Here is a 15,520-nt window from a genome sequence, read left to right as displayed (position 1 = left end):
CTTTAGAACTTGCATTTTGAAGATTCTTGCTCCAAACTTTCCAATGAAACAGTACACTGAAAATCAGCTTCTTGCTGCCATTTCTGACATAAGAAATGGCAAATCAGTTCACAAAACCTCGCAAAAATGGGGTATTCCTCGGAGTACCCTTCACGATCGTTTAAAGGGGGCCCAGTCAATTCAACAAGCGAAAAGATTTTGTCAAAGGCTTTCACAGGAGCAGGAGACCTATTTGGCAGATTGGGTACTTGCGCAGGCCGCGTTAGGCCTTCCGCCAACGCATCAAGAACTACGCTATTTTGCGGAACGAATTCTTCAGGCCGCCGGAGAAAGAAAAAGCCTTGGGAAACATTGGGTTAGCCGTTTTATAGCCCGATATCCAATTTTGAAAACCCAAAGGCCCCGGCGAATAGAAAATGCCCGGGTTAATGGGGCTACAACCGAGGTAATTAAATCTTGGTGGTCCTATTTGAAAAATCCCGTTATCGATACTATAAAACCGGCCAACCGTTGGAATATGGACGAAACAGGTATAATGGAAGGCAAAGGATCTAATGGCCTGGTGTTAGGGCGTAATAAAATCCGGCCATTACAGCGAAAAGAGCCTGGAACGCGGGGTTGGACGAGCATAATCGAATGTGTATCAGCTACGGGGGCTGTTATACCTCCCCTCGTTATATTTAAGGGGAAAAACGTACAGCAACAATGGTTTCCAGCTGATTTAAGTCCTTTCGATACCTGGCAATTTCATGCAACAGAAAACGGGTGGACAAATAATGAAACAGGTATCGAATGGTTAAAAAAGGTGTTTATTCCAAATACCCAACCTTTAACTCCTGAAAAGCGTTTATTAGTTCTCGACGGCCACGGATCACACGTCAGCGACGAGTTTATGCTTGTTTGCCTCCAAAATAATATTCAGCTTTTATATTTACCTCCTCATTCGTCGCACGTTCTTCAACCGTTGGATTTATCGGTTTTTGGGCCGTTAAAGGAAGCTTATCGACGTCACCTGGGATTTGTAAACCAGTTTTGCTGTTCAACGGTTGTTGGGAAACGAAACTTTCTACTTTGCTATCGAAAAGCCAGATCAAAAGCATTTATAGCAAAAACCATTCAATCTGGTTGGCGTACGACGGGGTTATGGCCGGTGAACTTGGCAAAACCACTTTTAAACCCGTTTTTATTAGAAAATAGCAACGCCAACGTCGAAAAAGGTAGAAATAACGGCTTCCAAAGGGATAAAACACCGGAAAGCCCAAACCAAAAAATTAACGACCAATCTTTACTTATTTGGAAAACCCCTAAAACGACCCGAGATATTCGACTTCAACTACAGGAAATTTCCCGGTCCGAAAAAAGTAACGCCACTTCACGGCTTTTGTTTGCAAAAGTCCAAAAAAGCTTCGAAACCAAGGATATCTTATTGGCTGAAGCTCAGCAAAAAATCAGTTTGTTAAAAGCAAAATTGGAGGCGGTACGGCCGGTCAAAAGGAAAAGGGTAATTCCGGATCCCAACGAGCTTTTGGTCAGCAAAAAAAACGTTTATGAAGCACAGGAAAATAATAGGGACTGTTTAGAGGATTTGAACGATGGAGAAGAGGTTAGCGAACCGGGAGAGCCTGACAATGATTGTATTATTGTGCGTTGATAGGTTTACATTTAAATCGGTTTATAAAAGGGGTATTTCGTCGTTACATTTTTCAAGGGGGCCGGACTTTAGGGGGGTCGGAGATGTGGAGCCCAACGTTACTGCTAGTCCGGCTTGTACAAGAAAATTCAGCGCTCAAGTCTACGGACTGTATTACGTGTTGGTTGCTGTTTTATACATGTATATCCCATATATGTTTCTACTTAACAATTCACGAATATCCCCTAAGCCAAACTAAGGATGTTTGCAGCACACTGTAAGCAGCTAGGCCTATATTTCGATATATCCACCCATTAATGCTAACAATCTGACGGGACAGAAAAAAGCAGTAACTGGATAGAGAGTGAACTGGACATTTTATCGCAAGTCCTGTCTAGAACTACATCTGAACAGATCACTCTAACCGAGTGACAATTAGAACACATGGACCCGATTGTATTTTTGCAATGACTTTGTAAGACTTACGGTAACTCAAGCTGATAATGGCCGTGCGGTGGCCGAGGGTAAGTTGCAACTATTTTCCTACCTTTTAATTTGCCTATGGACATACCGAACGAAAGAAAACTAACACCTATAAACACATAATTCATGGAGGTGTGGTCAAACAATTTCTTGGTTGGCCCGTTGTCGTCAAGTGAAACGCAAGGCGCCAATCTCGACCCGGGATGAGTTGTTTGTTTTTGGAAACGCGCAACATAGAAGCCGGACATCAACCGGCTCTCGTATGAATGAATTCGGCCAAGCTATAGTGCTTGCTCGTACTTGTTGTAATTCGATTGTAAACCCATTTCAGGAGAAACGTTTTGGATGATAATAACCAGTCCATAAAGACAAAAGGGCCTCTAAGACAGCCTTTCTTGTGTTTACAATTTGGTATGGCTAAAATATTACCCGTATTTTTCATTGCCCTCAAGAACCACAAGCACCGCATTCTTAGAGCCGAACAAATGGATCATTAAAGTTTCAACATGGAGGTCCGGGTTATTCCAGACGGTCGAAGCTGCATAAGCGGGTGGGTGGTTTGAGAATGAAAACTAGCCCATAGATTAGCCGTGCCGAAATCCATTGTAAAAGGACTTCTTGCCGGCCCCAACTTCCAGCAGAAGAAATGAGGCTGGAATTTGCCCCGCGGCTCCCCATACGAAGCAGTTTATGTTTCATTAGCTACCCAATGGCCTTATAGGCGTAGCCATAAAAAGTCTTTAAATCATATTAAATCATGAACTTTTGCAACCTTCTTGACCCTGAAAAACGCTCGCTCTTGGTGCAAACTGTTCAACCTAATCGCCTGCTATTTCATTTTGTATATACTGCCAACCTCGCATCAGTGTTTCCATCTCTAACTTTATCTACTTTCAAATAGTAAAGAGCATAAGCAGAAAGTACAGCATATGTTTACGTATGCCATCGAACTTTTTCACTTTGGATGATATTTGCTTTTCACAACGCCCGGCCCACCAGCCCATGGGCTTTTGGCGGGGCCCGTAAAGGCCCACGGGTTTTCTTGGCGGGTTAATGGGGGCCCGCGGGCTGGCGGACTCAACCCGAATTGGGTAACCCGCGGGCTTTTGTGTTAAAACAAAAGAATATATATTATAGAGAAAAATTCAATAAACGTATTTTGAACTCTATACTATGGTTTACAGTCTCCAACCCTGCATTATATTTTAATTAATAAAACTACAAATATTAATACGCACAATGTATATTTTTACGGGTTTTGCATAGGGCCCGCGGGTTGCCAAGAAAACCCGCGTTCAGTTTCGGGCCGGGCTGGGCCCCCCTGTACTTAATGACAACCCACCTACGTGTCTTCCGCCCCACGAATTTGGGCCGACGCGGGCCCCCATGGGTGGGTTTTGAAATGCCTTAACCATCAGACACGCTCGCAAAACCTGTCGTGGACGTGTGCCGCGCCTTATAGCTCTTGTCGTGGTGTCCGTCAAGTCGGCCGGTATTACACCTAGTACCGTGCTCAATAACGGCAAAGCTTTCGATTTGATAACACACGTATTGTGGTCAAATAGGTTTATGGCTTATCCAGCATGTGCCGAGTTCGTGGTTGACCTTTTCGCCATTGATTCACCTGATGAAGCACTTTTCCTGTCAGTCAGCATAACGAGGCGTTATACATTGTCGACACTCCTTTGATTGAAAGTAAGTTGATAATGTAACTATTTGCTGAGAACGTTATTTGTTGAATGGATATGATCATTCGCCATCATCCACTTTTGGATTACATCGACAGGGAGATGCAACACATTAGCCGGCGTATAAATTTTAACCTTGGACTCTTGCCTCTTCTGTGTCATTAACCATGCGGGTCATCGTAACCTCTTTAAACCAGCCCTAAATTCTCCGCGAGGCTAAAAGGTTATAACGACTCATTATGAACACAATTGTTGCTCTGATATTGATCATTGTAGCTCGAGAAAATGCACCTAAAGGCGATTGCTTTATTTTGCCGCGGTTGTTGGGCTTGAAACACGAAGATAAAAAAAAAATAAAAAATAAAAAAAAAACTTGACATGGTTTGATTATATTGCTATATAACAGCTGCTAATATACTAATTAGCGTGATTCAGCTAGATTGCAGAATGATCTGGCGATAGCGGAGTCCCGAAAGTATAAATAACCTGCAAAGCAAGCTTTTGATTTTGGTGTCACGGTGCCAAATAAACATCAGCCGGCTCAGTGCGAATATAAAGAGCCTGGCGCCGTGGCTAAGATCTCCCGAAAACTGTCGGATGAACACCTGGTCAGTTTTATGCCAAGGGGTAGCTAAAACATCCTTGTTGTATTTTAGACTTGCATGAAAGGACAGTATGATTGCTCGCTTTGAACGTTTTGAGGTTCTGCAGTTTGTGGATTGCATTGGATAACTGTGGGTCCGGTTCCGAATTCATAACCAGATGTTACACCAAGAAAAGAACAAATACCAACAGGGTAAATACCGCTTGTCTTATCTGCGTATTGTATATTTTGAAGGGAAGAGCGGCTTGGTGCTCGAGTCATGCCAGGGATCAAATCATTCAGATTTTTGCAGATTAAACTCCAATTCGGAAACCGGTTTCAAAACGAATCATGTCCATGTTATAAACTGTACGTAATTTGAGGACAGCACTGCTGTCTGCTAGTCGTGTAAACACTTCCATTACTTGGGGGAAAAAAGAAACATAAATCATGTTGAGTGTACATCAAAGAATAGCATAAAATGGTCATCTTGGACCCGTGTCTCGTCTGGTTACTATTGTACTTCATTTTAATCTCCACCAGACAAAAAAAAAAAAACTTCTATTAAAGTATCAAATCTTTTATCTTTTCGTTCCACAGTCGACTTCCCTCCATTTTACAATGCTTTCCGTCAAGGCTTTCCTGCTTTTTTCGGCCTTTTGCCTAGCGCAGCTAGCAACGGCTAATCCCCTTGATAAACGTCAGGAATTAGGACGGGTCACGTGCAGAGTGGTTAGCATTGGTGGCCGGGGAGACCCGCGTGGTGATTGTACCGTGAGTCCAAGACTGCGTGGTTTTAATTGTGCGAAATCCGCTCAGAGGTGGAATATTAACCGAAAATTGGGCGTGACAGAAATGTGACGACATCGGCTGCGTTCGTTCTGCGACGCAGCCAATTTGCTGCCGATAAGATTGCCTTAGAATGGTTACCCAGCAGTCGGGCGACAGCAACTCACATGCTTCATCGGTTCCAAGGTGGGTGACAAAAGCAGCCCAGATGGGTCCTGCACTGCCAGTTGGAGCAACTTATGTCCGCTACCCTGTGCAAAAGTGCGCCATCGTGGTGTTTTTCTCGAAACACGGCCAATTGCTAATACGAAATTGTCAAACTGATGTGATAGCCTTGCGGCGGTTGTTTTCATAATCCAAGACTGCTAGTCTAGCTTATCTTCCCGTGACGAGCTAAGATTATAAACTTTGAACATGGAAATATCCCTCAAAAGATTTGGCAGGCTGCTGGTGATGAAAAATGGGCATTACATTTTTTTTAAAACAAACCAAGACGCTATATATACAATAATTAAACAAGAATTTTAAACTCCCTAATCCATTTGACCATGATGTCGATCGCCTGGTTCTGCAGCTTCTCAACCTCGGCGTTGACCTCTGCATTGTCCTTCCAAAAGTCCGACATGTGGCCGCCGCCCGGGACGACGAGGACGGGCGTCTTGTCGCCTGTCGACTGCATCGGGCCGCCCGGCCGCATGGGCGACGAGACGGTACCGTAGAGCCAGGGGTCGAACTGGTTGTTGACGTACAGCACACGCTGCTGCCCCGCGTACGTGTACCCACCCTTGGTCACCTTGTTGGCCTCCGTGGGCGTCAAGGCGCCCGGGAGCTGCTTGCTGCCCTCGGGGACCGGGAAGTAGTTTGCGCACTGCCGTGCCCAGTACTCGGGCGTGACCAGGCGCGACTTGAGCGCCGTCGGCTCGCCCTTGGGAGCGCCGCTGAGCCGGCCGGCGAGTCTTTTATTGTGCCGAAAAGATCATGGTTAGTACTGGTGTGGCAGAGGTTCTCGGATACGTCCTCGGAGTAAGCTGCAGCAGGCGAGACGCAGCAAAAGAAAAAAAAAAGGAAAAAAAAGGAAGCGTCTAAACTTACGGCCATACGCAATTCATCCACTGCCACTGCCTATAATCGGAGGTGGGGTCGATATCCACGTATGTGTAGTAGGCGGCGTTGGCGTCGTGGGTGTTGGCACAGCTCACAACCTCGTCGGAGTTAGGAGTGGACTGGCACGTTTTCGTGATGTATTCGTCGCGCATCCACTTGGCGTAGCCTTCGAGAGCTTTTTCCAATCCGACGCCGTCGGGCCCAGGGGCGGTGGCATTGGGGAATGCGGAAGAAACGGCATTCTATAACAAGTCAACACACGAAAAAAAAAAAAAAAAATGGGAGACGAGCAGGAGGGGGTTCGGAAGATGTGGCCCTCCAAGTCCATTTTTGCTTACCTCGACGTAGTCGCAAAACAAGTCAAAAGGCATATAGCCGAAAGAAAAGTCCTTGGATTGCCAAAGGTACGGACCTTGAGAGAGGGCTTCGGCAAAGTCGTCGTCGTACTGCAGCTTGGCCCAGCCGAATTTTGTCTTCAAGTCCAACTTGTCCTTGGCGGAACCGGTCTGGAGGATCTTGTCGACGTGGTCGATGACCCTATTGACGTCGGCGCTGCAGTTCTTGGGCATGCCCAGCTCAATCGGCTTGAAATACATCCAAAAGTCGTCAAAGAGCTGGACCTTTGAGCTGCTGACGTACGTGGCCCAAAACGTCCTTGTCGCATCCAGTCGCTGGGTCCAGTCCGCGAGGCTGCCCGAGTAGGAGCTCCCGATGTTGATCCATGGCACGCGAGAAGGATCCGTTGCGCTGGAGTTGCCCTGGGCAAAGGGCAGCTTGGCGGTCCTGGCAAAGTTGACCATGTCGGCAATGGAGTTGTTCAGGTTCAGGTGCGAGAGGTTGGCGACGGTGTACTGGCTGAAGGGGTTGGACTCGCCAAAGTAGCGGTGCTCAATAATTACCACGGCGCCACCGACCTCTGAGGCCAACATGCCCGGGATACTTCTGTTGTGTACGTATGTGTTTGTGGTGGCATATTCGCCATTGAACTCGCCAGCGTTGTAGATGATGATGGGGTGACCAGGGCCGGCATAGTACGTGGTGTCCCACCAGTACCGTTGCTTGAAGGTGCCGAGCGATGGATTTCCGTGGTCAATCAGCTGGTCGAACTGTTCCACCTGCACGGCACGGCGAGTCAGCTCGCCGGCCGAAGCGAGTTTTGTATCTTGACGTGTAGTGCGTGGAGGTCCGACGAGTGGCCCTTTAGGGAATCGGGCCCCGGCGGCAAGATCACCGAGGGCCAGGAGTGGGAGAAAAGCAGATATTAAAATCATATCTTGCATATGTATGGGGTTGGAACCAAAAAAAAAATAAAATAAACTAAAAGGGAACCGTTGAAGAATGGTACTCTTTCCACACTGACGTGTAACAAGAGGGAAAAGAATGGATATTGCGAAAAGTCGCAAAGACAATATAAAAAAGAATGTATGGTGCGAAATGTCGCTCGCAATAACCAGAGGCAGCTGATGGCCGTGATGAAGATTAACAACCGGCCGGTTTACGACATGGGAGGATGCTGAAATTATTATATAAAGGGGGAGGACTCAGGGGCGAAAATCCCCGGTCTCGCCGCTTTTACAGTCTTATCATGAAAGATCTACATTTGGACATTAAGGGGAAGAAGAAATGAGCAATTGGGTTTGCAGGAATGATCGACGGCAAGTCCGAAAGCTTAAACTTTTGAAGGCAGTCTGCGCCGTGACAGAGTCATTGGCAAAACATGGCTTGTTCGCTTAGGGCTGTTACTCCGATGCTATAACGACGCTGCGCCACATTTGATTTTCTGTCTATGAAAGTCTCTTTGGCTGCACAGAATCACATTGCATCATGTTTTGTCTACCACTGCAGGTCCCAATATACCGTTAGAATTCTGCTCCGGCTTACTTCGGCTCCCTCCGGTTCGGGCCCTTCCGGACGCAGGCACCGTGGTAATTAGTTACTTGGAAATAGTTAAGGGAGGTACAAGAGCCCAACCCATGTATGTGCTTTTTTTCTGTCTTGTCCACAACTGGGTTCAAAAAGAGTTGGAGGGAATCGGCTTGAAGATGGGCAAGCATCAGAAGCTCCAACTTGAAACAGAGAATTTATCAAGCCAACGAACTATTCAAGGTTTTCCATTGCGCTGCAATATACCTGCTCCAGGGAATAAGGGTAGCTGATTGGTTAAACCGTTCTGTACGAGGACACCAGCTTTGGTGGGGGTGAGGTGTATTATTCTAAAGCAGTTATTCTTGGATTTCAAAAGACCATTCCTCCGCCTCAGGCACCTGGCTGAACAATCCAGAGTACCTGACCCAAAGTATTGGTAATTTGGTAATGGGCATCGAGCATAAGAAGTCAAAATTTAGCCATGTTCCATATAGCAAGCCTTCATATTGCGGGGCTGACCGAGCCGTCCATGGGATGAGCGTCCCAAGTCTGGTTTTCCATGATATATATTTATCCTGCTGCGTTTGGGTAACATTCACAACCAACCGCTTTAATTGGGTGGCAAGATTCTACTGTTCCAAGCCACAATCAATATCTTGACAGACACTCAATAGGGCAAATGCGGAGAATACCCCACTTCACCCTTCACTCAACTCCAGCAAGAGGGCGGGATTGTACAATGTATGAAAAAATTGTTCCTAGCCCTATCATCAGTCGATTTCTAGCTACAATTTTGTATACACCCAGGGCAGGTTCCGCGCGCTCGTTCATCAACGCATCGTACGCAACATACCAAACCCCCCTATGGTCGAACTTTCCACCGTCGCCCTTCCCATCCACGACTCGATGGCAGTGTGGCGACTGCACAAAATCAGGTGGGTACCGAAACTCATCCCTGCGTTCGCAAACCACTGCTTCCAGAAAGGGTGCTATTATTAGCCTATTCCACATTCTCGGGAGACAAGCATGAGAAACAGGAGGCTTGGATGGGGTGAGATACAATCCAAGGAGGAAACTTGGTGGCCAATTTCTTTTTTTTTTTTCTTTTCTTTTTCCATTCCAACAGTTCGGACCCTGTCCACCGGGACGCTCGTCCACTTTCTGAATTAATACGCCGCTCTTTCCAAGCACGAGTTTTGATCAATGGCCAGGCATCCGAGCCACTCGTGCGATTGGTGCTGCTGGTTGTGGTTTGTACCTCTGCAACGGCCCGCTGCGGAGTTGCCGGATCCATAATGCCGACCTTCTTACGGACCAAGCGTTCTCTGGCACAGCCTGGGGATGCGGCATGCAGCGCCATCAAGTTTGTTGCGCGCTTGTTCTTGTCCGGTATTGGTCATCCTGATGCAGGACCGGATACATGCGCCATGCAGAGGTCCTTCATTCGGGATATTTGTGCTGCGAGTCCATGCGAGGCACGCTGAAGGTTGATCAAGGCGGTAGTAGGTAGCGGCCTGTTTGGCAGAGTACGTTCCATGGATGCAAGTTGACGACTGCTATGAATCGGCCGACTAGCAGAGATTCGCGAGTTCGAGAATGAACTTAAAGAGGCTCCAGTGTAACCCGTTATTGCATAAAGCCATTTGGCGCTGGCAGTAAAGATGAGCTTTTACTATGTAGACATTCCCAATCGAGATAACACCATGATGGTCATTAATGACACCTAGGGCTATCGTGAGCTTAAATGCCACCTGATATAAAGAAAAACATGTAAGAAGCTATAGAAGTGGTTGACTTGGGTATAAGTCAAAAGACGTCTGCAGAGAGCAGAGACCTGAGTGATTACTACTCCGAAGTTCCCAACCGCCGACCTATCCGTTCGATATATAACAATCCAAGGCCCATCATTAATGCCATCCACCCCGGACGCCCTCTGCTACGCCTGGGTACGACAAAGCGGGGTTGAGCCATATCAAGGGACTGGGTAGCTGCGAGGGAAGTAGCAGGTCGCTGGGCGGTAATAAGACAGAGTAGCGGCAGTACAAGGCACCCAGATTGCGGGCCTTGGCGTCCATGACGGCGCCCAGAGGAATCCACTGTGCGGTTATTTGGCGATCTGCTGCGGTTAAATGACCCTAACCTAAGACAATTACTCAACTGGTAAATTACCCAAAGGGCCGTGACTATCGTTGGAGGGAAGTAGACGCGGCAGTTGATGGAGAACAATGCCAAACATTTCCTTTTTTTAGGGTTTGCACCCTTCCCTCGACTCGGAGTTTTGCTTTGCGGTTTGGGTTTACAAGCAAAGCCTCTATTCCGATCTTTGAAGCTCTTGGAAACAACATGCTTTGGATCCCTGCAGCCATTTTTACCTCGCTCCTCCTTGGAGAGTCTAGTGGAACGCCGGTTGAGAAGCGTGCGGCCTACTACAAAAGTGCTTTCCGCAATGGCGACTACCCTCTCGATGTCGTGGACCAGCTTGAGGCGGACACAATGCCCAAAGTAGGGGAATGGGTGGCCAGGAAGAGTAACTCGAACGGATGTACCCTCGAAAACGCTGCTGTGCGAAGGGAATGGTATGCAGACGACGTTCTATATGCTTCCGCGAACAAGAGATTTTAATAGGAGAGTCACTGACAAGACCGGATTTCGTCTCTGTAGGAGCGACTTGTCCGTCCCTGAGCGCGAAGAGTACATTGCTGCTGTGCTCTGCCTGATGAAGCGGCCATCGCAGGCGCCCAAGGATGAATTTCCCGGCGCGCTCAATCGCTTTGACGACTTTGTTGCCTTTCACATGACCCAGGCTGGTCCTCTACATGGGCCGGTACGTCAACTCGGAGAGAACCAAACCTTGAACCGTGTTGGTGTCCTAACTTGAGCAGTTTGTCACAGACAAACCTTTTTGCAGCTCACAGGTACTTCATCTGGGCGTACGAGAACGCACTGCGCCAAGAGTGCGGGTACAAGGGCTACCAGCCGGTATGCGTGCCAGAGAAATCCTGTTTTTTTTTTTTTTTTCGAGAATGAACAAAGCTCACAACCTGCTCTCTAGTACATGAACTACGACCGCTACGCCGAGGACCCGATAAACTCGCCAATGTTCAACGGCAACATGTCCAGCATGGGCGGGCAGGGCGAGCCCAATGACTACAGGGGTGTCTTGATGGGCTTTCGCGCACCATATAATCTTATCAAGCCAGGAGGAGGCGGAGGCTGCGTGAAGGATGGACCCTTTAAAGAGTGAGTTTTATCCCTCGACCGCCGAGACCAAGCAAGAACACCATTTTAAGCCTGGTCACTTCATAGTATGGTGGTCAGTCTCGGCCCGAGAGCGACCGTCGTCAACGGGATCCCACGCAACCCCCGCGCCGACGGACTGGGCTCGAACCCACGCTGCCTCCGACGCGATGTGAACCGCAACTCTGCCCTCGGCGCCAGGGCAAACTATTCGTACTCGCTCATCACCGAATACCCGCACGTCAACAACTTCTATGACCGCTATCTGGGCCAGCCCTTCCTACAAAACGATGCGCATCCATGGGGAGTACGTACAAAATCCCCGGCAACCCGGTGTGCAATTTAGACCGTACAACACGCTGACATGGCCTTTTTTTCTCGTTCGGCAAAGCTTCACAACGCTGGACACTTTATGATCGGGGGCGATCCTGGCGGCGTCAGTGTCTACACTACCCCGACCCTCCCCTTTACGATCTTGGGCTTGCCCTGCTTACTCGAACTTTTGCCATAGGACTTTTACGCCTCGCCCGGTGACCCGGCCTTCTACTTCCACCACGGCGCCCTGGACCGACTGTGGTGGATCTGGCAGATGCAGGACCCGGAGATGCGCGTGCAGGGCAGCAACGCCATCCCGGATCTCAACCGCATGGGTGCCGCGCCCGGCCCGGCTCCTCGTCCGGAGCCTGGGCAGGCCGTCGAGGACATGGTGGTCGATCTCAAGTGGCTCGCGCCCCAGTCCACCCTCAAGCAGCTCAATGATTTGTTTGGAGGCAACGACGGGAAGATCTGCTACTATTACGTGTGAAAGAGGACCGGTTTTGGATTGAGTACGTATGCAGTCTGGTCGGTTTTGAAGCAACTTCAAACCCTTGGACAAAGATGGTGTAGTGACTACTATGGATGATGGGTCTTGCTTGACATGAACCAGCTAGTGTCAGGCCCAGGAATCTGACGCCTTTTATGCAACCTGGTGTGATATCATAAACACTCTGAACCGTCCAGGATGGCACCCTATATGCAACTTGTCAAACTATACAGTCACTGCTTCTCACCTTGGTCCCAAATAATGCTCATGATCCCATATTTCTAGGACTCTCAGTTCTCATTCGGTGGGCTATGAATCTCATAATATGTATTATGTACCAAGTCGTACACGCAGGGAAGTTGAAATTGAACCGCCGACTTGGAGTAGCGAGCCTCTCGCGCATGGCGATGACATGGCTGGAAGCTGTCCATTTGTTGATTTCAGCTGGCCAAGACACTGATCACCAAGCTCGTCTTTGACCTTTGCATGTCCGATATCAAAGCCGACACTCGACAGCATGATATCATTCACATTTCCTAGTGGCCAAATGATTCCGGGCCAGTAAAGTTTGACCAAAGTTAGAAATATTAGATGAGAGTGATCCCATCAAATGTTGGGCCAATGTGCGGGTCCTTGAACTTTACGAGGCTTTCAGTACGATCATGTCCATCACGATTTCCGACTGTACATCTGAAGCTTGTGCATAACGAGTTATTTGATGGCATGATTTGAAGTGTGTTTACCAAATTACCACCAAGTTGCAAACCCAGGTTATCATTGCAAGTGTGTGAGATTCTGAATCAAAATCCACATCCAAACATCGCAAGATACCTCGGTTGCCAGATCGCCGATAGTAGAATCACTGGCATCTGTTTTTCAAAATACGACCGCACCTTGATACAAGAGGTCAATCCGAATCATCAAATGAATAGGAAACTAAGATCAGTTCGTCAAGGTTTATCACGAGACTCAGAAGAGTACAATGGAATATTAGAAGGAGTCACAGACGGCATTCAGCATCTCCATTCATTGGGATTTATCCACAACGACATTAATCCTAGCAACATCATGATACATGGTGACGACTGCATCATTATTGGCTTTGGATCTTGTCGGGGGGAGGGAGAGGGCATGGAGGATGTCGGCCGCATTTGCAAGTGGTATGATAAGGTAAAGGCAGTCGAGGTCTCCATTCCGGAAAACGACTTTGATTTATTGAGGAGATCCGCGCCTGGCTCAGCGACGAGTTCAAGGACGTTTCGGTTTCATGGGTAGAGGAATCGTTGTCAAGGCGGATGGTGTAATTTTCGCCAGTGTTGCTGTTTTTTTACCCGGCCTCTGGTGGCTCGCACTCTGTCTCGCCGGCAAGCCGACCCGTCGAGGCCATTTTTCGTTGGTGTTAAGGTCAGGCATCTGGTAATCTGTTCTTAGGATGGAGGACAGTGGGTTGAAGCCACTGAACGTCTGGCTTGTTGGACTGGGATGACTGGAGTGGAGCTATACTCGGCATCTAGAGTATTCGTTTGACCACTGTTGCCGACTGCTGATAAGAAAAGCAAAGGAAACCCATAGCTTCGATCGACCCAGGGCAAGAATAGTGTCGTTATGGGGCTGTATCTCAACAATCTGACCGATATAGATGGTATGGGGACAAGTCGGTTTACGAAATGCCACAAGTGAGACGGTTGGCGTTTTTGCAAAAAGCAATATCAGCAGTCCCCTGACGCGTGGGGGGGTGTCTATTGTTAACTCGGGACCTTGATCGCTTTTTTTTTTTTTTTTTTTTTTTTTTTTTCCTTCTCTCTGGTGGTTTCCAACCAGTAGAATCCGCTGGGTGACCAGTACGAAGCAGACAAGCCCAAATCCCTATGCTAATCCATCCAACCTGAAATATGATTTTCACCGAGTTTGGCCTCCTGTTGACGTCTAATCCAAAACATAAGGACCAGAACTCAAAGACGCGTAAGTAATAAAACCCCTATTTTTGGGATTATGCGTAGCTTCAGTTGTTCCATACCAACAAACTCCAATAAACCTTCGCAAGTAACCTGACAACGCACTTTATTAATAGCTTGTTTCCTTGTTTGGTTGCTCTTGAGCAATTTCGTATCCCTTGGCTGGTCCGGACCCACGACCCCGGAGAGCCCAGTAACCGCTCCCCTGGTGTAGTGTAACAACCAACTCGCCGGCCACGTTCAGGGTCCCCTTCTGGAAGCAGAATCTTTTTGGGCGTCCCCTGTCCAACTTTGAGCGCATAATTGCCGTCTAGAATGACGTCGGCGCCAGTCATACCCCTTTCGGCGGACCGCAAAGATGGAAATGAGCGAGAAGAAACCGGTCAGGCTGCTCATGTTGACCATCTACATCAGTCTGGCATGCGGCATCATTTATCAAACAGTGTCCATGTATCTGCTTGTCTTTGAGGTTAAGTGGCACTTCAGCCAGGTCGATTGCAGCCTACTATTTTTTTTTCGTCGCGTGCGTCGCGTGCGTCGCTTTGGCGATCCATAGCATATACCAGGCAGGGGTTCCTACCCAATCAAAAAAAAGAAAAGCATTTAAATTCCCGAGAGGTGCCTACCCCACACACGATGAGAGGGTCCATCATCATGTGTGTAGGTAAGCCTATTTTTTTTTTCTTTTCTTTTTCTCATTGTTTTTTTTTTTCTTTTTCTTTTTTCTTTTTTTGAGCTGAAATTTGCAGCCTTTTTCGTTTTTTGATATCAAAAGTTCAAATTACAGCACGAATAATCGATTCCTCCTGCATCAAAAGCTCCAAGGTCAAATTGGTGCGGCCGATTTATACCCAATTTGCATGTTCAGGGGGTTGCCTTGATATTAGGTGACAAGGGCCGGACAATACTTGCTCAAAACGAACGAACGCGTGCCGCTGTATCTATAGTAGCGTTTCGAAAGTGGTTAGAGCTCGTGCGAGGTCACCTTGTGGGGCCAGCCGGAGCGAGCTGATTGACTCGCACTTTAATAAGCTCCTTATCTGTCCCTGTAAACTTGCGCAAACTTCCTCAAAGGCTCTCATATATAAGCAAATGGAACCAACACCGGTGGGGTCCAGACGCGCCCCCCCCCTGGTGGCCAACGGTGAGAAAACGTCGGGCACATTTTCCCTATAACCCGCCACATTACCAGATTACTGCGTTCGTGATCTGCCGGCCGAACCCCCTCCCCCAGATACGCGGCCCGGTCGTATTTTACTATAGTACGTATGCACAAGCCCACATTAATATCCTCCATAAAAAGTCTAGACGGTGCCACTAGAAAACCTTCTTCCGACTCGAGGCTCTGGGCGGCTAGAAATTCGAGTCCCACCACCGGCT

General features: G+C 48.0%; 2 protein-coding genes across 2 annotated transcripts; one reads left to right on the top strand and one right to left on the bottom strand.

The window, feature by feature from the left end:
• Positions 1-5,684: 5,684 nt before the first annotated feature.
• Positions 5,685-7,548, bottom strand: PpBr36_02592 (uncharacterized protein; the record flags this gene model as incomplete). The annotated part of the gene is made up of 3 exons (XM_029889771.1): positions 5,685-6,129; positions 6,266-6,519; positions 6,616-7,548. The coding sequence occupies 3 exons, from the start codon at positions 7,546-7,548 to the stop codon at positions 5,685-5,687; spliced, it is 1,632 nt and encodes a 543-aa protein (XP_029752810.1).
• A 2,938-nt stretch (positions 7,549-10,486) lies between these two features.
• PpBr36_02591 (uncharacterized protein) lies at positions 10,487-12,185 on the top strand (the record flags this gene model as incomplete). The annotated part of the gene is made up of 7 exons (XM_029889770.1): positions 10,487-10,719; positions 10,805-10,967; positions 11,036-11,122; positions 11,196-11,383; positions 11,450-11,687; positions 11,772-11,816; positions 11,892-12,185. The coding sequence occupies 7 exons, from the start codon at positions 10,487-10,489 to the stop codon at positions 12,183-12,185; spliced, it is 1,248 nt and encodes a 415-aa protein (XP_029753361.1).
• Positions 12,186-15,520: the final 3,335 nt, after the last annotated feature.

This window comes from Pyricularia pennisetigena, chromosome 3 (genome assembly GCF_004337985.1).
Source record: "Pyricularia pennisetigena strain Br36 chromosome 3, whole genome shotgun sequence".
Classification (NCBI taxonomy): Eukaryota; Fungi; Ascomycota; class Sordariomycetes; order Magnaporthales; family Pyriculariaceae; genus Pyricularia; species Pyricularia pennisetigena.
The sequence above is the reverse complement of the archived record's forward strand: the minus strand, read 5'-3'. Positions and strand labels throughout refer to the sequence as shown.